Source organism: Pipra filicauda, unplaced genomic scaffold (assembly GCF_003945595.2).
Source record: "Pipra filicauda isolate LSUMZ 115617 unplaced genomic scaffold, ASM394559v2 scaffold162_size1660881_pilon, whole genome shotgun sequence".
Lineage (NCBI taxonomy): Eukaryota > Metazoa > Chordata > Aves > Passeriformes > Pipridae > Pipra > Pipra filicauda.
In genome coordinates, this window is record NW_024104129.1 from 1,026,557 (window position 1) to 1,051,826 (window position 25,270).

The 25,270-nt window shown below is 37.7% G+C and overlaps 1 protein-coding gene across 1 annotated transcript in view; it reads right to left on the reverse strand.

Annotated features, from left to right (window-relative positions):
- Nucleotides 1-24,152, reverse strand: part of TBC1D22A (TBC1 domain family member 22A) — a 155,310-nt gene extending 131,158 nt beyond the window's left edge. The window contains exons 1-5 of the mRNA XM_027731912.2: nt 23,962-24,152; nt 21,837-21,893; nt 19,783-20,123; nt 18,836-19,015; nt 3,102-3,172 (exon numbers count right to left, since the gene is read on the reverse strand). Of these exons, the coding sequence (XP_027587713.1) occupies nt 3,102-3,172; nt 18,836-19,015; nt 19,783-20,123; nt 21,837-21,893; nt 23,962-24,023 (711 nt within the window). The 5' untranslated portion in view covers nt 24,024-24,152. The remainder of the gene's footprint in view (nt 1-3,101; nt 3,173-18,835; nt 19,016-19,782; nt 20,124-21,836; nt 21,894-23,961) is intronic.
- Nucleotides 24,153-25,270: the final 1,118 nt, after the last annotated feature.

Below are 25,270 nucleotides of genomic sequence, written 5' to 3' on the forward strand. Positions count from 1 at the left end.
CTTTTTGCCATTATTCAGTTTCAAAGACTGAACTAACCTTTCAATTCAACATGTTGTGTTTGCTGTTCAGTTTACAAATTAGGTTTTATTTTTAACAGTTGGAAAGGCTTGCAACATATTATCAGTGAATAAACTCATGGAGAGTTTAATCCATTTATTCATTAATTTCCTCCAAAGGCTTTTGCAAACGTATCTTTAGTTTTGTTATTCAAAAGAGAAGTGAGCCTGGATAGTTCTGCTTGCTGTTTAGGTACAGTGAACCTAGCATTTCTGCTATATTTTAACAATAAATCATGCAATTTTTATATATACTGTTACCAGCAGATATGCATAACATTAACAGATCCTATTATACTGATTTTCACATGCTTTCCATTAAAAAATATATTCATCAAACATGTTAACATTATTAACCTGCTGTCTATGTAATAAATATCTCAGCTGATCAATTTCTTAAATCATTTTTAAAATTCCAATTTCCATGCTGATTCTACAAACAAGATAAATACCATCTGCCTCAGATACTACCAATTCCCTGAAAAAGTCTTAAGTTTGGGCTTTTTAAATAAGACTTTTGAATAATTCCAACACAAACATATCCAGCCTTAACTTAGCTCTAAACTATACTTTGGTTTCTTCAGTTTTCTGTCCTTTTTTTAGCATTGCAAACAATCTTTAATCAAAATGTCGCTTTTGATTTTTAAGAAGACTTATTTCCCCAGGAGTTCCCAGTGCACTGTATGGAATCACAGAAAGGCTTGGGCTGGAAGGGACCTTAAAGATCATCTAGTTCCAACTCCCCCTGTCACAAGCAGGGACACTTTCACTAAACAAGGTTGCTCATAGTTCCATCCAACCAGGCCTTAAACACTTCCAGGGATTATCACACTACTCCTTACCTGGGACACACATTAATAATAGCTCAGTATTAGGTTACCATTAGAAAAAAGCATGGTGAAGCTTATGACCACAAAAACTGAAAGCACTTTTTCTTCCCCACTTGGGAAAGAAGATGAAAAAGATGCTGCCTTACATCATAGAAAAGTAATGATTACTAAATGACTCATCTTTGGGTTTCCAAAATATATCACATGAGAATCAATTAACAGATAAGAAATCACGGTAAGACTTTCTTAGAAAAGCTGAGAACTTTCAAAGTATTGCCATTTGGAGGTAGAAACAAACCAACCAACTAACCAAAGTCTTGTAGGTCTCTTATTAAAAAAGAAAAAATCCACTTAATTCTTAAAGTACAAAAAAAGTAACCTGAAGACAGTTTTTTTGCAGAGGTATGACAAGACAGATCAAGTTAAGAATTGAACTGAAATAGATCCTGAACTGGAGTGGTTAAAGCAACAGAACGACGAACTCTACACTTAAGAACTCCTCTAGACCAGGAATCTGAGGAATACTAAAATAAAGTCAACTTAAGGAATTAAATCGAAGCTCATGGAAAGCCCATATTCTTACTAGAGAGCAAGAAGAGCTAGTTTACTTTATGTAAAAGTTATGTTTTCAAAATTTGCATAATTCTTACTCTCTAAACCTCAGTGTCAGTCTTCTGATTCAGAACTTAAACTACTCTTATGCTTTAGCTTACTGTGTTTCAAAGTCAAGTTTGAGCTAGCCATATTTTTTTTAATTTGAGTATTTTAAAACAGGCATCCTAAACTTCAAGAGAAAAAAAAATGCCCTTTTCATTACCAAAATCTCACAGACAACTTTGGAAACAGAACTAAAATACACTGTAAGCTCCATGTTTAATTTCAATTACAGTAGGATATTTGAATATCCACCATTAAGCTGCATCTGCATTTAGCGCTAGAAGGAACTAAGCTGCAAATTTAGTAGAACTCATCAGCAAGAGAGACTCTTTCAGTCACTGGAAATCAGTGTCAATCTGAAGTAAATACTTTGCATTCCCTACGGAATTATTCTATAAAAAGCAAAGCAGTTTAAGTCTACTCTCTGAAAAATTCAATAGTTTTAAACTGGTGTGTGTATAATTCAGAATTTTAAACAGTTCTTAAATGCATGAAGATTTGCTGAGAAAGTGTCTTTCATAACCTCTGGAGAGTAGACAGACCAAGAGTTCTGTTTCTTTTTAATACAAACATCTTTGCAAGCCTTCTCCCAACCACAGGCAGACAAACAACAGCTAAAATGCACAACTGTTTGCCATCAAAAGTACTATAGCTTAAAAGGTAGACAGGAAAAATACTTCTATGAGTAAAACACTATTTTTGCAGGAGAACCATTTTAATTAGAGAGTAAACACTGAGATTAAAAAAATCTTGTTCTCTAACACCAAACCCAGTTAATCACAGATTCCCACAAGCTTCTCTCCAATGCCTGACCAAAGCACCTCTGTGTGCTGCTCCACAGTATTTCAAGCTACTCTCAAGCTACTGCCATTGCAAAATCCTCTGGCTATTGGGCAAAGTTCAGAGCGCTCAGCCAGTCAAAGATTCACATTACAAAAAAGTGATTAGCTTTTTAATTAGGTTGTCTCTCTGAACTGACTCACGGGTCTGACATCAAGAGAGCCAATGCCACAACTTAACTGACCACAGCAGTTCCGACTTGTTCATCCTAAACCACTATAGAAAAATCAGCCAAAAAACCTACAGATCCTATCAGAGCTTTTCCTCAGTACGTTGTTAATCCTTGCAGTTACTTTAATGTGCAGTCCGAATGAAGCCTTTCTTAGGACACTGATAGGCTTCGTTTCCCCTACTGTGTGTCTATTCTCAAGAAAACTGCAAGAATGTTCTTGTCTTTGAACTCTCCACCACTCCATCAGAACTGGTTGAAAGAGGCCTCTGTTATCACACAAGCCTTTCTTTCATAGAAAGCCAGGCTGAAAAATAAAGATGTATAGCTGACATGATTTACTACTACTTCTCATCCCCCTCCTTTCAATTTGATAGGATAAGCCTGAAACTGAGCAAAAGAACATAACTTCCATTACAATTCAGCAACAGGACACAATATTTTCAACTATCACTAATGGATTATAACTCAAGCAAAATTATTTGCAATGCTTGAAAAAGCTATTATTACTAAATGCAAAGGAAGAATTAAAAAGAAATACAACTTACTGAAAGAAGCTTCCATGCAATTGGACGAACCTGTTTGGGAATGCCAGACCAACTCAATTTTCGCAATTCATCTATTAGAAGAGAAATGTTTCGTGAGAACCAAGGAATCTATTAATTAACATACACAGATATATTCAAATTAGCACAAAGGTTGTAACAACAATGATCATGTCTTCTTAGAAAATCCAACGAAATCAGAAATATAGGGCAATCCTAATGACAATAAAATACTGGATAACTGCTATCCATAGAGATACCTCTGATAATTGGTACTGAGTGTGATAAGGTAACTTTCTGGAGTATTTCTCAGCATTAATTTTTAGTGCACATGCCTTACATTGTCTCCCTCGGCAACTTACTATATAAATGTATTATTCTCCCACTGTTTTTTGAGATACATATGAAGGGTACACACACGTAAAGCAGTTGTAATACATTAGAGTATACACGAAATATAAGGAGCAGTAGCATATGCTTTCAAAAATATTAAAAGGTTCACAGTACTTCTGTACACTATGCATGGGTGAAGGAAGCATGAAAGCATGCTCATACACATAACCCCAAGAAACGTGGTGGTATCACAATAAATTTCTCACTTATTCTTCATCTCAAGGAGTTGAGAGACACTGGAAGAATACAGGATGACCAAAGGATCAGTAATATTAGAAAAATATGACACTACTAGAGTTCATTGTGAACCAAAGTCTCAAAGAAACAATGAAAGCAGAACTTGTGCAGACTATAAACACAGATTAAGAGACAAACTGAACAGTAAGTCACAGGCTGGCACAACAAATATACTTCATCATGAGTATGTTGTCACTGCAAATACAAGGATTCAACGGGAAAAAGACTCCAGCTGTGATGATCAAGCACAAGATGCCCAACAGGGACCCCCTGACAGCACCCGGTCACATAATTTTACCTTTTTTCCCATTATTTGATCTTCTTTTTCCACTACGCTTCTACTTCCTTTTCTCTGTCCCAATTTAACAAACCACTCCAATTACTTCTTGCCTTGATGGTCCCAGCTTTGCTACAGCTATACCCAACTTTGCTATTTCTGAAATGATTACCTTCGCACCATTGGTCTTGTAACACTGCACTTTCCAAAGTGGCCCCCGTGGCCACTCTCCACACAATGGCACTGTTCGGGCATTTCTCACACAATTCCCCCTTCACTACTCGTGGAATCCCATAAGGTGCTATCTAGAACTTCTGACAGCTTCTCACACTGTGGTTTGTTATGTACAGCAATTTCTCACATCATCTCTAGTAGTTCTGCACACCCCAGGGAGTTTGCTCGGCCTCCGAGCAGCTTTGGTATTTGCTTGCAGTCCCACCATATCTGCAACAAGCTTCAATTCCAGCCATGATTTGATGTCAAGCAAATCCCCATGATACCAAGCACTAAATCATACGTAACAGTATCACTGGTTATATTCTTCTAAGAGCCAAAAAGGCAGGAATCGAACAGAAGAAGTAAAGGCAAAGTAAACATATAATATAAACAAAAGTAGAAAAATGGTATTTTGTATAGTTTATGAACAAAAACAACAAAAAAAAGAGAGAATGTCTGCTGTAAGTAAACACATCTACAAATTATTTATGTATTTCTACTCCATCCCAGAACATGATAGTTAGCTCCAGTTGGTTTAATAACAATGAAGGCCCCAAGTCTTCGAGAGCAAGTGATCTCCAACTGTGCATCATCCTGCTCCACTCCTCCTTGTGCAGTATTTATGAACAAGTGTGCTTTACTGGATCTGATCTATTTGTGTCACTGATAGTCTGGCTGAAAGGAAACTGATCTTATGCGTTATTTTATTACTTTCTTATGCAATCATTTGGGTAAAGTTTCACGTTTTGGCTACTGTTACACACAACCATACCATTTACAAACTATGTAATTAGTATCTGCAGAAAATAGAAAATAAGTTGCAACTCAAAAACTACTTTTATTATGTTCTATCAACATCAATTGTTCATTCTCAACTCTACACCCCACCAAACTCACTCTAATTTTTAACCTTTCTGAGGTTTTTCTCTCCTCCCTTAACAAAATAGCAATCTATGCACAAACATGGGCACCAAGCTTTAAAAGCAGGCCACGTAAAGAGAAGGGGAAAAAAAAAAGGCATGAAACAAGAAAACATGCAAATCTACTGTCACAATCAGAAATGTGGAGCATGTGATTAAATCAGTAACAAATCGTCTAGTACAAAAATTCTGCTTACTCCTAAGTAACTCATTTAAGGCCAGAGACAAGAAGTACACAGACAAATTGGAATACAGCTTATTCCAGTAAAGCTTTCTATCCCGTGGTGCTGCTGAGATTTCCTTCTATGTTCATAACCAAGCAAAGACAGTTTTGACAATGACAATTTAAATTATGGCACCATTGCAAATGAAACCTCTGCTTTGCATTTAAGCTAAATATAAACAACTGCTTGTAGGACTTGCTTGAGCTAAGGATTCATTCTTTGAAATTTAAAGAGAATGGAGAAATAATGTTGTATTTCTGCAAGTTTCAAGAGAAATGAATTTACCCTTCTGATGCTATTCTGCAACGAACGTACATTTCCTTTAGTTAGGGATAGCCTGGGCTGTCACGTAATTTCAAACAATAACACATATCCTATGGGACTGGGTTTCAAAGGACCCTCGTTTCTGGAAGGAAATCTCAGCACTGGACGTGAAAGTAAAAACCAATGACAAAACATCTTTCTATTACAACATAGCACTTACTTGAAACAGATCCTCTAATTATCCATAACGCGGGATTTGGGAGCGAATACGTCCCTACATTCTTCTATGCTAAACACAAATATTTATATTCCTCTGCCATTGCCTTATCCTCTCTGAGTGCTCTTTTAATACCGAGATTGTCTGCTGGGCCTCCAGAATCTTTGGCAATGTTCCTTCTCCCAAAATATTGGAGAAAAAGCATTTAAAGCTTAGTTTTATATGTTTTCAAAGTTGTTTCTCAAACTCTCTTTTAGAAATGCTTCCACGCATTTGGCCTGACAGGGTTTATATTCCGCTCTACTCTCCTTATTTCACATCAAACTTTACCTTTGGACTGTATTTAATAACCTCCTATTGTATTTGATAACCTCCTCTGCTCTGTTGTCATGTCATCCAGGATGAACTTTCCAGGTCTGAACTTTCTCAAGGCTTTTGTTTCTGGTTTTGCTTTTGTTAAGTGGTACAGTAATTGCTTTCAGGACAGAAACTGTTAGACGGACATGTGATTGCACATTTGAGAATTAAGAATCTAGAATTAAGTAAATTCTATCACAAACCATTAGCCCTGGGTATGTGATAATTCTACTTCTTCACACTGACTGATGCCCTAAATCACAGACCTCAGTGATCCTTCCAGTATCTCAGACTATTTCAAAAAATCACACAAAATTCTGGTTCTAACTTTTCACTACAGTGAGCTCAACTAGCATTTTGCCAGTGACAAAAAGAACACAATAAAATTGAAAGAGGTTATGCAAGAATTCTTATCAGGTGCAGTAGAAAACCTCAAAAGCACAGTCTGACCCTTGCATGTCACTGTTGTTAAAGCATCACTTCATGTTATGCTTTCCTCTGATGGTTCATCACCAAAACAAGAGGAAAGAAAACAAGGAAACCTGTCCTTTCCAACAGCAATTACAAAAGCAGGGCAAAAGTCATGCCTAGAAGACTTAGTCTAACATTGTTATAGTAAAAAATAAAAATTATTCTGGTGATAAGAGAGAGAAGAAAATATTAAAGCATATACACAGAGTACCACTTTAGATATACCCAAAAGACTGTCAGTGAAGCTAAATTCTAATAATGCTGTTAAAATACATTAATCACACGTACATTTTATTTGACATACAGAGCTAACTTTTATAGAAAGTGTATCTATTACTGTTTTTAAAGTGGGTTTTATTCTTAGAAGTGACCTACCAGGTGACTTCATAAAAATCAAATGATAACCCAAAATTGAAATACTTGCGTTCCAGTTCTCAGGTTACATATAAGACATAGTCTTAAACAAAAAAAGAGCTGGGATTAAATCATTCTGACATTTTTATCTCATAATTAAAATACTAAATTCATAGAATAGTTTAGGTTGGAAGGGACCTTTAAAGGCCATCTAGCTCAGCAACCCTGCAATTAGCAGGGACATATTCAACTAGATCAGGTTGCCCAGAGCTCCTGACCTTGAATGCTTCCAGGGATGGAACATTCACAACTTCTCTGGGCAACCTGTTCCACCACCCTCACTGTAAAAAATTTCTTTCTTATATCTAGTCTGAATCTGCCCTCTTTCAGTTTAAATCATCACCCCTTGTCATATCAAAACAGACTGAAAAAAATTCTGTCCCCATCATTATTATATGCTCCCTTGAAAGGCCACAACATCTCACCAGTGCCTTCTCTTCTCCAGGCTGAACAATTCAGGCTCTCTCAGTCTGTCTTCAAAGAGAGGTGGTCTAGCTCAATGATCACCTTCATGGCCCTCTGGACTCACTCCAACAGGTCCACGTCTCTTTTTTCTGAGGACTCTAGAGCTGGATGCAGTACTTCAGGTGGGGTCTCACCAAAGTGGAGTAGAGGGGGAAAAGGAGAGAATCACCTCCCTCAACCTACTGGACATGCTGCCTTTGATGCAGCCCAGGGCACATTTGGCTCTCTTATCTGGTCAGCCTCTCATCCACCAGTACCTGCTCCCTGTCCCTCTCCCTGGTTTACTGCCCAAATCCCTTCATCCCCAGTCTATATTGATATTGAGGGTTGCGCCAACCAAGGTGCAGGACCGTTCACTTGCCTTTGTTGAACCTGATAACATTCCCATGATCCCACTCCTCCAACTTGGACAAGTGCCTCTGTATGGCATCCCATCCCTTAGGAGTGTCAACCACACCACTCAGCTTGGCGTCATCTGCAAATCTGCTGAGGGTGCACCTGATCCCATGGAACATGTCACTGATGAAGGACATTGAATAGCACCGGTCTCAGTGCAGACCTGAGGGACACCACTGATCACTGATCTCTATCTGGACATTGAGCCATTGGCCACTACTTTCTGGGTGTGATCATTCAACCAGGAGTCCACCTCTCTCCAATTTATAGAAGGATTTTGTGGGGCACCATATCAAAGGTTTTAGAAAAGTTCAAATACATGACATCTGCAGCCTTCTGTTGTCTACTGATGTAATCACTCCATTGCAGAAAGCCATAAGATTGCTCAGGAAGGGCTTCCCCTGGGTGCACCCATGCTAGCTGTCCCAAATCACCTCACTGTCCTGCATGTGCCTTCACAGAGCTTCTAGGAGAGTCTGTTCCATGATCTGCCCAGGCACAGAGGTGAGGCTGACAGATTGGTAGTTCCCAGGGTCCTCCTTTCTACTCTTTTTAAAAATTGGTGCAATGTTTCCCTTTTTCCAGTTACCAGGGTCTGCCATGACTTTTCAAATATCATTGGAGAGTGGTTTGGCAATGACATCAGCCAATTCCCTCAGGACTAGAATATACCTCATCAGGTCCCACAGACTTATGTATGTTCAGGTTCCCCAGGTGGACAGAACACAAGCCTAGGCAATAGCACAGACTTGAGGAAGAATGGCTGGAAAGCTGCCTGGCTGACAGCCAGCTGAACATGAGCCAGCAGTGCGCCCAGGCAGCCAAGAAGGTCAGTGGCATCCTGGCTTGTATCAGCAATAGTGTGGCCAGCAGCACCAGGGAAGCGATTGTCCCTCTGTACTCGGCACTGGTGAGGCTGCACCTGAAATCCCATGTTTAGTTCTGGGCCCCTCACAACAACAAAGTCGTTGAGGTGTTGGAGCAGGTCCAGAGAAGGCAACAGAGCTGGTTAAGGGTCTGGAGCACAAGTCTTATGAGGAGCAGCTGAGGGAGCTGGGGGTGTTGAGCCTGGAGAAAAGGAGGGTTGCGGGGGGGGGGGGGGGGGCGGGGACCTTATCCTCTCTATAACTACCTGACAGGAGGTTGTAGCCAGGGGGGCGTCAGTCTCTTCTCCCAAGTAATAGGGCAAGAGGAAAAGGCCTCGAGTTGTACCATGGAAAGTTTAGATTGGATATGAGGAGAATTTTCTTCACCAAAAGGGTTGTCAAGCACTGGGACATGCTGTCCAGGGAAGCGGTTGAATCATCATCCTTGGACGTATTTAAAAGAAATGCAGATGTCACGCTTGGGGACATGGTTTAATGGTGGAGTTGAACTCAATGATCTTAAAGATCTTTTTCAACTTATATGATTCTATGATTTTCGTACAGTATGAGGCACTTTGCTCCTCCAGTCCTTGTCTTGCAGTCCATCCACTCAGGAAGTGTGGGAAGAGAGGTTGCCAGTGAAGACCGAGCCAGAAATTCTGCTGAGTACCTCAGTCTCCTCCTCATCTGGCAAGACTGGTTTGCCAGTCTTGTTCATAAGGGGGGGTTTGCTTTCTTTGACTTTCTGAGTAACATACCTGTAGAAGCCCTTCTTTGCATTTCTTGCCAAGTCCAGCTCCAGCCATGCTTTGGCCTTCCAGACCTCCACCTTACACAACAAGGCAGTATTCCTATACTCTTCCCAGGATATCTGTCCCTGTCTCCACTGTTTGTCTAAATTCTAGCCTGTAAGCTGCGACAATATCACAGTTTTTTTATCCAATTTTCTTTAGCTTTTCTTTTAAACACCTCATTTTTCCTTTTTCCTCCCATGTTTCCTACTAAATATTTAACTTTCCCACCAAGAAGTGCTAAGTACATGCACATTTTACAGTACCTTGCAATAGAAAAATCCATTTGAGGCTGAATTTTCTCCACATAACACATGATAAAAACTTCTTTTTTTAAGTTTCACATTGAGCCAATATATAGCACACAGCATGCTCAAGGGAACAAAGAGTTAGAAATTAATTTGTTTAGAGCACAAGAGCTACAAAAACATATGAAATGCCTGGCAGAAATCAGGAGCTTAAGAGCAGGTAAGTCCACAAAGATGTCACATAAAGAAAAAACTATTTGAATACACCTCTAAAAACCTTCTGTCCAAGAAACAGAAGCAAATGAGACACTTGATATAAGATTGTTAGAAAACTGGTACAATATTCTGTTATAAAACAGCCTTAACATGATAAGAATCAGGACAAGATCTAAGCTCACACAACATCCAGTGCTCAATCCTTCCCGGCAACCAAGAAAGTTGCTGCCTGAGTGTCAGGCCTTAAGAGCTGCCACCAGCCCCATGTGGCTCCTACTGTCAGAGAAGTTCAAAACCTGGAACCCATCTCAGAGCTTCAAAGAGACTGAAGAGTCCTCACGTCCACAGATGTCAGATCTTCACAAAGAGGAGGCAGAGAGAGAGAAGCAGACTGGAAAACAAAGCACTACTTTTCTAACTTCCGTCAGTTTTCTACATGAGGAATCTGTTCTCTTCAACCTGTCCCACCAGCACGCTTTCATTTCCTTCCTCATCTGAAAATTTTTTGCCTTCCTCCCCTTAATATGTGTCATTATTCCCATGGATTCACAAAATTAAAGGATGAATGGCAGCTAATGGAAAGAGATGCCAAAAATAACTTGTTTATTTGAGAGTTTTGTTTGGGGCTATTTATTTGTTTGTTTTGTTGTTTGCGGTTTTTTTAATTCTCACAGCATCTATACTCACAATGTCATGGACACATCTTTTTTTCCCAAAATTAGACCTTGGCTATTAGACTGTTCGATTTTGTTTTTAATAAAGGCAAATAGGAAAGAATGAAATTAGAGGAAAATAAGGAACAAATCTAAAGGTACCACATTTCTGCTCTGTAGGGTACAAATAGACTCCAACCACACAGTAAGTTTATTAACTTCTATTGCATAGAATGCAGTAGCATGGAAGTACAGATGAGAAAGTTTCACGCTTGGAAACTGCTGTCTTGTAAAAACGCACTTGACTATGTATGTCTACCTCACAGTTTGAAACGCTTTAAACTGAGGTGTCAGAAAAAATTCATCCTCAACCAAGACATTAAGAATAGCAAGGAAATGTGCTTGTACTTATATTTGAAACTTGACCTCTACTGATTACCTAATTAATCATTAAACTATTTGTCAGTGGCTGAAGTATTACATTCTCCCTAGTCAAAGCATAATTTCAATTTATTGTTATTAGAGTAATTCCTTCCCTTGTAGATTTCCCAAGGAATTAGACATCCTAGTTATGAGCTGGAGAACATGCTCCCAAGCACAGGATTTCTACAAAAAAGTTTTAATAACACCTACAAATCATACACATACTTTCAATCAAAATAGCACTGAAAAAATATCTTCACTTCACTACAACTAATATTTTCTTAAAATTCCAGAAAAATTATTTTGAAAATGGGCAGTTGTAAAACATTCTAATTACAGACATGACCACTTCTTAAAAATGTGAGCACAGAACAAGTTGAAATTAGGCGGATCCAAAAACAGTATTTGTAAAATCCTGTCTATGAACTCTGTCCCAGACTGAAAGGATACTTTCCGAAGAAACAGCTTGAACCTCAATTGTTACTCTGTCTTTCAGTTGTCTTATTATTTGATATAATTCTGTGACCAATGAGTATGAAAATCTGTACAAATCCCCCTAGATTTTAGACAAAAAGTAACTTAATTTGCTCGCACTAGTCAACTATCACTTCTGCTAAGGAGACAGCAGTTACTTTTCACAGAAACATTGTTTGGTTACGATATCTTATTATGAAGGCATAATGTGGTAGGAAATTGCTTCAAATTGATACAATTAATTTAATTTTGGAAAAATTTCTTTTATCTAGTTTACTACAATACATTTAGATATACATTTCCTCTCTGAAGAAAAAAAAGTTTAAAGAAATTATTCTAACAGAAATCTTAGGGCAGTATCCTTTTACTGCAGTAGATTTAAAGATTCCTCATATTTCATAAATATTTCATGGGGCATTTTACAAAGAAAACATTAATTTACCAGCCTTTTAACCCCACGAGCAATTACTAGAGCTATTAACCACTACGCCTAAAATACATTAGGGCAAACAACCAAGTCTACAAGTATTTTTCTTGGAACTACAAGCTTATAATTCTACCCATTACAAATAAATAAATAATATGTCCAGAAATATTAGAGGAGTTCAAAATTTCTCTGTATGTATTATTCATTTCTGATACAGCTGTTATTTCATTGAGATCACTGTAAATGGCTACATGAAGTGATGGCCTGCATGAACAACTCCACGACAGATGTGATAAACTAGATTTACATGTTTTATGTTCCTATAACATAAATTCCCTAGATATTTTAACTATACAAAGCTGGAAAATTCTTTCAGGAGCACAGATGCACAGAACTGCAGCTCCCCCAACAGCATGTTATAATACAGGCAGCACATATAGAAAATAGCTTTAATAGAGGGCTTGTTATTACTATGGCAACCACAGTAACTGGTTTTCAAAATGAATAATAGCTCTGTTAGGCACTTCATTAATTTTTTTTTTTTTTAAATCAAACACTGCCTTTAATCTTCTCAATGGAACAAAGCGTTACTCTGAATGCATGCAGAAACAGGAAATAAAGTCCAATCCACTCTTGTAAAAAGAGGGGAAGATCCTTTTCAGAACCTTTGGTAGAAAAGAACAGGAAAGTACACCTTGTCCATTATTTCACTTCGAAAGTCAGAGAAGCATAAATAGATGAGGTTGGTGTTAGAAGGTAAAGAAAAGCAAGTGAACATAAGATTATAAACACTAAGGCAAAAGGAAGATTAATAAAACTGCTAAGAAAGACCTACAAGTGAAGCCAACGATGGAAATGATGGTAAGTAATGGAGAATAACTATGTCAGCAGAAGATGTTAAGTGGCATTATAGTTTTTCACAGTTCTCCCAAAACATTTGATGTCTGTGCATCATAAACTGTAATGCCATTCAAACAGTCTCTAACAAACTTTCCAAGTAAAACTAAGGGAAAAGCTTTTAAACCCTATTCTGAATGTTTTTTAAAAAATTGTAGCTCTTACTGTTTTAATTATGAGTCTTTACTCCAGTGGTTGCACTGGGAATATCATTTCAGTTCAGCTATACCTTAGATTCTATTATATCAAATTCCTGTAAAAGGCAAGCCCATAACCTCTAATCCATACAAGTTTCTGTCAGTTAACTGCAAACATGCAAACATCTCCAGAGCAGTTGGCCATTATGGCTGAAATACAGTGATCATGACTTGACAGATAGAACTAATGTCACATCACATGAAGCAGCAGCAGGACACACATTCACTTTATACTATATATCAACAAACTGAAAGAAGAATAAGCGCTAACATGATCAACTACAAGCAGTTCCAGACTGCAAGGGGCAATAAAGTTCTAAATTATATGGGTGAACTAGGAGCATAGAGATAAATCACTATGTAGCTCAGTGCAGATAAATTAATGAAGTTGGGAACAAAATTAAGTGCAATTCAATTAATGCATTTTGTAAAGTTACTGAAACTTTTCACCAGCATCAGTTTGGCAAGCAATTTTAAAGGACATAACAGATTGTTGTTACAGAACACTGTATTTATGAGCCCTAAATTTAAGGTAATTACTTTGTTAAATCAGGTTTAATATAAAACTAGAATGGATGTGAGCACAAATAGGAAAATCCTACTTTTCAAGTTGCTGCAACAATACAGATGACCACTGTGATGAGAAGTTTTCTTTCTGAATTTAATTTCTAGAGAACCATCCTAGAATTCTTTTATTATAGTACACACAGACAACTAGTTATTGTTATGAGATAATCTGAGATAACACCATTTTTAATTCCTGTAAAACTATTTAATTATTTTCTGCCATCAGATTAATCAAGAATTTGGCTATTCTTTACATGTTCTGTAAGACTTCACAGCAATCTACTAATTGTATAGCAAAGAACTAAGAGAGTACAAGACTCAGCAGCTACTGGTACTCTATGAAATCTCTTTTCTGAGATTTCATTACAATAAGGAAAAGAAATAGATGAGGTTTAAAAAATGCAATGAAAAGTGCTGTTGAATGTGAACATAAGACACGGCAATATCAATAAATTTAAGATGGGAACACCTTACCATTTTCATGGGTGCTTTTACAGGGCCTTCTATTATTTTTATCAAAGTAGTATGCTAAAACTTCCATATGTTATTTTGTTCAACTTGTGAACATGACTACTCTACTTCATGACTAAGTAGAAAGAAAAGTGACCTTAACAAGCAAAACAGCTTTACAACTTAAGAAATTAGTTGGTTTGACTCTAAAAAAAGTGATATACATGTTTTATGTTGCATAACAGTAGCATTACAACATTGTGAAGCTTTATTAAATCAGAAAAACACAGTACACCAAGCTCACTGTTGGTTGTTGCTTGTTTCTGACATCCAATCACATACTCATTAGACATATAGTGTAAAAAAATCAAAAAATTAGTTGATTTTAAGATAAAGAAGGAATTAAGGAAGTGCTTTAATAGGCTAATTTTTAAATTGATATTAAAACACCCATCATACAACTGCTATGCTGAGGCTGCAACTATGTGATAACTTGTTTGTTTTTGTCATCTGATTTTATAAACATAGTCTGCTTACACTGTTTACACATGTAAACAGCTCCCCAAAATATTGTGCAAGACTACTTAAAAGCACAAGTTTAACAAATTTAATAGAATTGAACTTTAATTGGAAATCTGACAGACACAGAAGTACTGTTCCTCTAATATGTACAAAGTGCCTGTTGAAGGAAAGAAATTTCTTCCCAGAGACACTCTCCCTACGCTTGTTACAGTTCCATCCCCTCCTCTTAAAGCAACCAATTGTTCGCAAAAGATTCTGCAATCTCACCTTCACTCAGTGACAGAAGCTCCACTGCAAGGAAGGACAAGGCATGAAATTAAGTAAGTCTATATCTTGACTGCAAGTCAAGCATAAGCACAGGCTGATTGCACAAAACAACTGCTGCAAATTGTTCCTTCTGAATAACCTGGCATGCAATACCAGGAGTGGGAGGCTACACAGACACACAGACCCTGCAGTCCACTCTGCAGCTGTCTACTAAAACCAGCAATACTACCAACAGTCCTATCCTGCTTCCTGAATTTGCATTCAGTACACCTCAATGTGAGTTAATTGACAGGGGTCAGTCCTCAAGTCCCTCACCAACCAAAACTGCTTGTTACAACAGGCTCCTTCCACCAGCCCACATTTCTTGCAGTAACATGCTTCTACTTTTTTAGCAATTTTCATTCTGTAACTTTAACTTTATGAGACTATCTCCCCATGCTTTGCATTATACTACTACTTGAAGGTAAATTGTTAGGGCCATTGAATACCTCTCTCTTGCAGCACAAAACATATACCTAGAAGTAACATTTCTATAGGAATAGGGTTTTTTCATACAGCTAACTGCTCTTGAGATCCAATTCACATTATTCGTCCCCATTTATAACATAGGTAATAACATAGCAATAGTCAAATAAGAAGTGCCAAATGGAAGTAAGGTATGTTATTTGCATGTATTTATCATACAAACAACAAAAATGCCTGCAGGACAGAGAAGTGTCTTGGGAGGTCTTAAAGAAAGACTCAAAACAATTACTAGGGCAATTATAAATTATAAGCATGAGTTGATTAGTTCAGCTCTACAAAATATTAAAAATTAATTAAGGGCACTTTTGAGCCATGGAAATAGGCTCTTTATTCATAAATAAGAGTAAAATAACCTAAAAATTAATTATTTTATATTCTGAGAATTCTGAGGGGTTTTTTTCAATTCCTTTCCTAGTTCATGTTCTCAGATAATGCCTTGTTCTAATAACCATTTGTGTATGTAAGCACCTGCTGGATAAAACTGTACATTGAAACTTTGAGAATGACTCTGTCATTATATATTTATGCAATATTTACCAGTGGATTCATATCCCAATTACAGTCTATACCTGGTATATTATTTGATGGGGTTGATAGAACCTACCTATTTCTACAAGTTCACAACACCCAATCTGTGGACTAAACCCAACTTCAAAATCTGTTGGTGGCTAAAATAATCTTCACTTTCAAATTTATACACATAATCCACTGTTTTGAGAGTTTTCTTGTGAAAGAACACATTCTTTCACAACTTTTAGTTGACATACAAGACTAATATTGTATTTTACACTGTCTTTATAGGATAATGATTATTCAAATGTGACTGAACGGATTTCAAGGTCATTTGTATTACTTTGTGTTCATAGTTAAAGCTGATTTCTTACGTTATAATAAGCGAAAAGTCTTGAGTTGAAAATGTGCATGACATGGCTACAGTTCCACAGATTAACTTTATTTTATATTCCTTTGAAAGGACTTGTCACATAATCTATTCCAACGATATGCAAAACTATATCAAGGAAATGAAGACAAAAGAAATATTTTACTTCTCTTACTTCTAAGCAAAACAAATACTAATACTTGCAGAAATGAACATATGCAAAAACGTCTCCAAGTCTTACTAATTCAATTCATCATGACAAACAAAACCCAACTCTCTCTGGATCTAACACAACACAGACCCACAAACACAACATCACACACACACAAACAGCATAAGCCAGCTGCAACACAATAGCTATCTGACCCCACATTATACAGTACAAATTTTAGCTTGGAGCCTGTTGCCTAGTTCTACCTTAGTCCATTTTCAGTATTGCTCTGAAGAAAAACAGGAAAAAAAAAAAACACTCCAACAAGAAATGAAAAAACCACCACACATAATGCACAACAGTTTCCCAATCTACTGTTGTCATTATAAATCAAGAATTCCTCTTAAATACAGTCTTCATTGTAGCACACAGCCAAACTAAGCATCTTCCAAAAATGCATACATTTAAAATGCATATACATATTTGCATGTATACATGCATAGACACTTTCCCTAATATATACCAATAATGTAGTCCAAGCACTATCATATATGATCTACTCCTAATAGCTTCATATTCAAGAGTTTGCATGCCATCAATAAAATTTATTTATTTCATTAAGAAAAATCATTATATATATATAAATATATATATATATATATATATATGTCTGTGTGCAGGCTACTGGATATATTCCAGATAAAAAAGTAAAGTTATTTGCATCAAAAAAATCAAAACCTGGTTTCAAATTCTACTCACACAACTTTAAATTCTGTACTAATTACTTTGCACAGCAAAAGAAAGAACAAGCTTCCTAAAAACAGACCTAGAAAAGGCATTATTTAGTGATTTGTACAGGAAATAATACTGAGAGCTTACTAAATATTTTTCACATTTTAATATCAAGCAAACGTACTCAAATTTCATATCCTATATTTCAGTGTGAGATTTATAAAGTTCAATAGGGAAAAAACCAAACAAACCCAGTTTGTTTAAACAACTTGCCATCAGCAGGGTGATTGCACTCCTACTAAGAGTGAAAATTTTCTTGCAAAATTGTTTTACTTTAATCCATAAATCTGATTTACCAGGAAAGCATTCCCAACTAATTAGACAGCACAAGCAAAATGGATAGTTTTAAATTAAACTCTGTCTTCTGACTTTGTAACCTTACGTAACAAAGATTTTTACCATTACAACATTCTTAAAAACTATGAGTTTTCATCTCAGTCACTGTCACATAACTCAACATCTTAGATCAAAGGGAGAAAAAGTGATATTTGATTATCATTTTTGAGTTTATGAAAAATATGTAATGTTTCAACACCTCACTTTATTCACAGTTGCATTTCATAAGAATGTCCTATAACTCACTGAAGTGCTAAGTCTGGTCCAGTTCAGATTATTTCCACAGTTGTATTTTGCTAGCATCAATCTCACAATAAGACACAGCACAAAAAGAAAAAAAAAAGCCACAACTTGGACTATACCACACTGGAGAAGTACCATGACAACTACCGAGCAGGAGACACCAATTCAAGACCTGCAAACATGCAATTTCTACTTCCTTCTGTAGTAGATACCCTGCAGATATCTTCCAGAATGGTCTACCTCAAAGACATTTTCTGTATTAATTATTTTGCCATAAACTTCTCCTTCTAATCACAAAGTTCTCCAAATGCAGTGCACTAATTCTACTTACTCCAGATTTTCACTTTGGATACAAAGCCATTTGATTCTGTGATACCCTCTCAGCACTTGTATTGACTATTCAGCAGCTAAAACCCAGTGCACAAAGGGAACAGTCAAGTTATCTGACAATACATTTGTTTTCACATTAGCATGTTGTCAGCACTCACAGATGAGACACAGAACTACTGTATCAGCCTGTGAACATGAAGAATGCTCACTGAGTAGAGAAGCAGCAATACTTACACGCCTCATCGTCTCTCACATTTCTATTTATTTCTAAGCATGAAGATCACTCTTTCACTCCATGCTGTTCCATTATCAGGCATTAACAATACACACAGCTAATTATACTTTGGGGTTTTTTCTCCAGAGGTTAGTCTAGTAGGAAGAAATAATTTGAGAAAGAACAAGAAGCCATCGAACACCCTACATATTAGAAGGACGCACACAAATCACTTATTAAAGTATGAATACTAGAAGTTTTCAATTTTATTCTATCTTTCTTTTGCCAGATCAATTCTAAATGTTGAAAGGACTAGATCCTAACCAAACTGTCAGACAGACAACACATCAAACAGGAAAATTCTACAGCTTAAGAATAATTTAGATGCATTTCATAGCTCCTATAAGAAACACTCACCAAGATCTGTATTGGGGCCAGCAAGTAGCTGCTTAAATTTGTCTAATCGGGATGCTTCTCTTTCAGTTAATGCAGGAGTAACTGAGGTGTTGTAGTCTCCCATTCCACTCACCAAGGGAGGTGTGGACGTTTGTGGAAGTGACTGTGATCTCTGCATGGAAGAATTTTCACTTGCATTATCTGAGGGGAAAAAGAAGCAGCTAGCAGTTAGCCTCAGCTAGTAAGAAGGCTACTGATCACGTGAATTATGTTTTTGAAAAATGCAAATTCAAGTACAGCATAAGTTTGGACTTCAAATTACTTTGATATAGCAGAAGCAGCATTCCTCTTTCAAGCAGTATTCCACAATTAAAACACATCAATGAGAGATCGTACTAACATCAAGGCTAATGGGTTTCTAAAATCTCTGTGTTACCAAAAGCTGCTCATATTCCCCTTGCCATTCTTTAAAAAAACAAATTGAGAAAAAAAACAGACTGAGAAATCACTGCAATTGGTTACTTTAAAGCTTATATATAAGCCACGGACCAGATCACAAGAGTGAATTTCCCAGTCCACATGCATGATTTTCTCCAATTTTTTAATATATTTTATACGGTACTACTTTAATAAGAATTTTTCACATTAGCATTACTATTTATTGCACACACCTTGGTGCATCCAACCAATAAAATACATTCAGTAGTGGAAGTTCCTTCCAAAACTGAAGATTCATTAAGGCTGAAAACAAAGGAAGTTTAATTATTCTTGCCTCACACATGTACTTCTCACACACATACATTACGGTTTAGTATGGCATGCAGTCTCTCCCTCAGACAAATCAATGTTAACAAACAGTATTCTCCTGTGGTATTAAGAAAATGTTGGGAAGTGACTATTGTTTTACAGGGCAAATATTATAGCTCTCTTCGTTTAACTTTCAACATCTTTTTCACTTTTTAATATACCTGATGCACTCGTTGTATGACCTTCACTGACTGATTTAACAAGCCTATTATCACCACATGCAACTGAAGTCAGCTGTGCAAATTCCTCTTGTTTTTCTTCCTGTAGATGTTCTTCCTGAAATTTATGCTGTTCTTGTAGCTTGCTGTGATTCTGAATTACTTTGTGAGCTGTTTCCATGACCACTTCTGTATTTAAGTTTTCAGCAGCTATTGCTAACAGTTCATCATCATCATCCCCAAGATCCCAGGCATCACTTGTGTTACTTTCAAATTCTTGGAAGGTGCTGACTTTCTTCAGTTTCACTGGAGTTGTAGGAGGCTTTGAACCTGGTTTTACCAAGCTGTTCAAAAGCAAATAAACAATATTTAGAAAACTAGTAATGAAGCTATGGATAGGACTAAAAAGCAAAATACATACTTGATACTATATAGGTAGAAAATATTTATCTCCCTCCACTCATGTTACTGCTACATCCATCCATGATAACACACAGCTGAAGAAGTCTGAGAACAAAGGCTGTAAAAACTGACTCCTCTTTGAATAGAAGCTGAACAAATCTTTCCTTCCCTTGTGCTAAGAAAACAAAAAAAAAAAAGACCAACCCCCAAGTCAAATAAAAGGATTACTACTAGAATAGCTTCAAATAAAAGGATTACTACTAGAATAGCTTACAAAAGAGACAGGACACATTGCAGTGCTCTTGCTTCATAAATTTCTGTAGAGGTTTTATCCCTTTCAATGCAACTGCTGTATAACAGCACAGGAGCCATAATCAAGTCATGGTCTACTCCTAAGTCATCATAAGCAGTCATGCAATACAATCATTGTCATAAACAAATCAAGTCTCACCATAAACTTATTAAATCTATCATTCCTCCCCATTCAGGCATGCCAGCGTGGATTTGTTTCAGAACTTTGCTCTTCCCACAGGCAAGATATCTCCTCTACTTACTAGTCTAAGTGGACCCTGATCAGCTCCTAATCTTTTGTCCCTCTATCAACGTGCAGTGTGAGATATGAACCAATATCACTCCCTCGCCTGGCACTTGTTCTCACTGAAAATAATGCAGAGCAATTACATCTCCCTTCAGAATTCAGTGAATAAGGTATAAAATTCAGAAGGTTTCTTAGTCTGCTCTCAAAAAATAAAAAAGTTACTGCCAGTAGCTTAACTGTGCTTTCACGGAATGGGTGAGGTTGGAAGGGACCACAGTGGGTCATCTGGCCCAACCTCCCTGCTCAAGCAGGGTCATCCTGAACACATGGCATGGAACTGTGGCAATACCGTTCTTGAGTATATTTCTGATCATCCCTGCCTTCCCACCTGAGCTAGTTTATTATTTTTTCTGGTACGATAAGGCTGGCAGAATTGCAACTCAGAAAAAGCTCTCACGGAGTCCTCATACAACGTCAGAGAGTTTCTATTACACGTTACAGGGAACATCTTCCCTAACAGGTGCTACAACACTCACTCTTCCGCCCAACTTGTCATCACTGTCTAAAACAGCAAGGTCTTTCTCCAATTCTGCCATTTCAAGCAATAAGCTTCTAGTTTTTGTTTCTCTTTATGAGTCTGTATTTTGAATGAATTAATCCCATTTCTTTTACTTCAGCCCTCAAAATCACACATTTCAACTGCCTTCAACTTTGTATTATCTGAAAATTAACCAGAATTTTTACTTCTTGCACCATTTTAAAACAGCTCTTAAAAAAAAGTCTAGTAGAAGCACAAGGTCCTTCCAAGCAAATATTTGTCCTTCTAACACTTTTCTTTGTCCTTACCATAATTTCCCATGTATAGACATTTCAAATAAATACTAAAAGTTGGCAATCTGCATTAGTTAAGAGCTGAAGAGCTGATTTGTTGCTCCCAATGTGGTAAGCATCAGGAAGTCACAAAAGAGAAGTCAGAACAGGGAAGTCAAGATTATGACTAAAACTGAAAAAGTAAGATTAACAACAAACTTAATAGCCAACAGGGAAAAAAAAAAGAGATGACAAAATAACTGGAAATCCAAAATACCTGGAATATTTAAATAATAAATTAACTTACGTTCCATGCAATAATGGATCAAAAGGTGGATGCTGAGCTCCATAGACATGTTGAATACTAAAGGAAAAGAAAGAAAGTTATCACAAAAGTAATAAATATTTGGAGGGTTTCTGTGTATTAAATAGTAAATAATAAACAGAACTGAAATGTTCCAACGGTTTTCTGTTTCAAAGAATTCCACGTACCACCAAAAATAGTGAGGCTGCAATTGATGTGCATACTAAAATGTTACTTAAAAAAAAAAAAATCACAGATTTGCCAAATAGGAGCTCTTTGTGAGAGCTAAACTAACTTAGTCTGTCTTATTTTTCTGACCAGGATTTAAAACAAGAAATAAGTTAACTCTGCAATAAGAATCTACATTGCTTTAAAATTCTCTTCTCTGATTCATCATTTCTTCATTTGTCTCTTGCAAAAAAAATTAATTCTCAAAGAAATATCTGCAAAGATTTAATCTGCTGTGTACCCTTGTCACCCAAAATCCAAACAGACAATTTTTAACCACTACTAAAAGGATGACAAATTCAAAGAAAAATGCAAACGGTGCCATGTTAGAGAACAAAAGCCATAGAGGTATTAAAAAATGCTTTGAAACAAATAGGCTTCCAAAGATAGATTTATTCACTACAGTGTCTAACATTATAAAACAGCACGTTATTGTGTGAAAAACAAAACTCCCTACAAACTAAACGTTCATAATCTCCCAGTTATCATCTATAAAATCATTTTTAACTAAAATACTCCACAGAAAATGCATCAAGATTTACATGTGGCTTCATAATAGCAATTATTACTACAAAACTCTGATTGTAAGAGAAGCAAATCATATGCAACATTAGCATCTACCTAAACCTGTACCAAAAACCACATAAAAGACGATAAACATGGTCTCCTGACAAATAAAGAACAATCTCCAGACCAGAAATATAAATAAGTCCAAACTGTAAACCTGAGATAGAACCAAGCCAAAAAAACTGTAGTCATAACAAACTTTAAGAAAGGCTTTGACTCACAGGACAGGGGCAGCATTAACACTAGTGAAATTAGCCCTGGCAGTGACTGAGACTGGTGGTTTATAAAAACTCTGATTTATATGATTCCATGGGAAAAAATAATCAGTCCACCACCAGCCTTTCCACATGACTGTATTCCATACTCTCCACAGTCAAGTCTCTGTGCTTCTTGCTCTACCTTCACATGAGGCTCAAGTGTCACTGTCCACTTCCACACAGAATCTGCCTTTTCCTTACACTGCTCTATCAATACCCACAATGGAAATCTAAACAAATATAAAGCAACAACAATCCTCTCCATGCCATTAAAAAAAAAAAAGAAAGAAAAATCAAAAGCACATTCTCCCCAGTGTCCTTGTTTTGCCACACGCCTACAGTTGCCTGCAAATTAACTGCAACTATTCATAAACACCGCCCAATGGAGAAGAGTCAAAAATGTTTTACCCTCAAGGGACTCAGCAAAGTTACAAAGTTTAGAGGAACAGCAACGTTGGACTGAAAAAGTTAAGTTTATAACTAGAGAAACAAAGCCACTTCCAGTCAGGGTTTATGGGTCACTGAAAACATAGCAAGGTAAATGATGAGCAGGACAGCGTTGTTGAATTCAAGTAAATGGCACAAAGTGCAGAGAACCACAAATACACTCCATTCTCACAAAAAAAGAACATTAAAAACTGTACTGTGAGAACAGTTTAGGGATAAGAGCAGAGAATGTTCTCGCTTAACTATCATCAGAACATGCACTCCCAGAGTCACACTGACTCTTTTAACCACGATGTCAGGCTAGGAGCGCACATTCAGATAATTGGTTAACAATTTCTGATATAAGTTACAACTAACCCTTACTGAGACCACCAGCATCTCCCCCGGGCCCCCAGGGGTGCCCGCGCCGAGAGGCTCCGGGAGAGGAGCTCACAAGGCACCGGGTTCGAGCAGGGACCGACCGCACACGGTCCGTGCAGAGGGGACACACTGCGGGGTCCCGCTGCACTGGGCAGCAAGAACGCGGTGTTGGGGAGGCAGCGATGCAGGACTGCCGAGGCCGGGCAGCGCCGCCCCCCGCGGCCCGGCACCGCCGTCCAGGGCCCCGACCTTCCCGCGGCGCCGCTTACCTGCCCGGCACCTTCGCGCCGCTCCGCTTCCAGAACTGCTTCCTGCCCCCGTCGCTCGCCATGGCGGCGTCACCTCATCCCCGTCCGCGCCCGCGGCCCCGACCCGGCCCCGCTGCCTCAGGCTTCACTCCCCACCATGGCCTTCCACGGGAGCGGCACTGAGCGCCGCCATCTTGGCACGCGAAAACAACGCTGCTCCTCATTCGCCCCCCGGAGCAGCCGGGAAGTTTAATCCAATCAGAAGTGAGATTGCTGCCGGGTGAGTCCGGCCGGGCCAATCGCAGCGAAGGAGCGCGGGGGGCGGGCGGTGGCGGACCCGGTCCTGCCCCGACCCACGGCTCGGACGTTCCCCCGCACGGTTGCCGTGGTTCCAAAGCGTTCCCACGAGTCAGGTTTAACTTCGTGGCATTCTGAGTATGAATGTTTTTGGACTTTAATCCTTTTCGATTGAACCATACAGACTAATTCTTCAGCGTACTCCTTACAAAGAAATGCAAAACTCGCTACGTCCGTAGAAGGAAACTTTAATGGAAGAGTTTATAACAGTTTATAACAAAATCCATCATATTTTTTTTCCACTTTACCTTTTACAATTATTTCCAATTATTGAGCCAGTTACTAGGTGGTGGCTTTAACCTTTCTCTGTTTTAAAGTTCTCCAATCATTGTACCCACTTCATTTATGGCTTTGGGATGATACGAGGCTCAGAGGGTTTATTTGTCTGTAGATTTCTCAGCAATTCTGGTCCAAGGATACATCACTTCTGCCAACAAAATAGGTGTGGGTTAATGTTGTTCTTTGGAGTATGGCTCCTGAGAAAACAGTGCTGAGTTACAGGGGTTTTCTGTTCTCTGTGGGATTTACTTTTGGGATTTTTACTTCTAAGAACTGAAAAAAATAAAATGTCTCATAGATCTTTCTAGATCACAGTCCACAGGTGAAAGCTGTAATTTCAATGATACTTATAGATAAATATGCTATGGGTAGTATCATCTATTTGTGTCCTTTAAATAGGATCCCTCTTAAAATTCTGAACCTCGGGTTTTATCAGCATTAAAGAAATACACAAGAAACATAAATGTAATATGATCTATGTCTATTAGCTAAAGTGAAGTGGAACCTGCAAAATCATGAGTGGAACTTTGCTTGGTCGTAGCAAGATAAATTTAAATTAGGCCTTCTGCCATTAGAATGAGGTACTTTCAGTTGTGACATTCTACCATTAGTATTAATATGGATGTTAAAACTGTGTTTCAGTTCTTTCCATTTGTTCATTGTTGAAATTTGTCAAAGGGAAATGTAGTTAGAT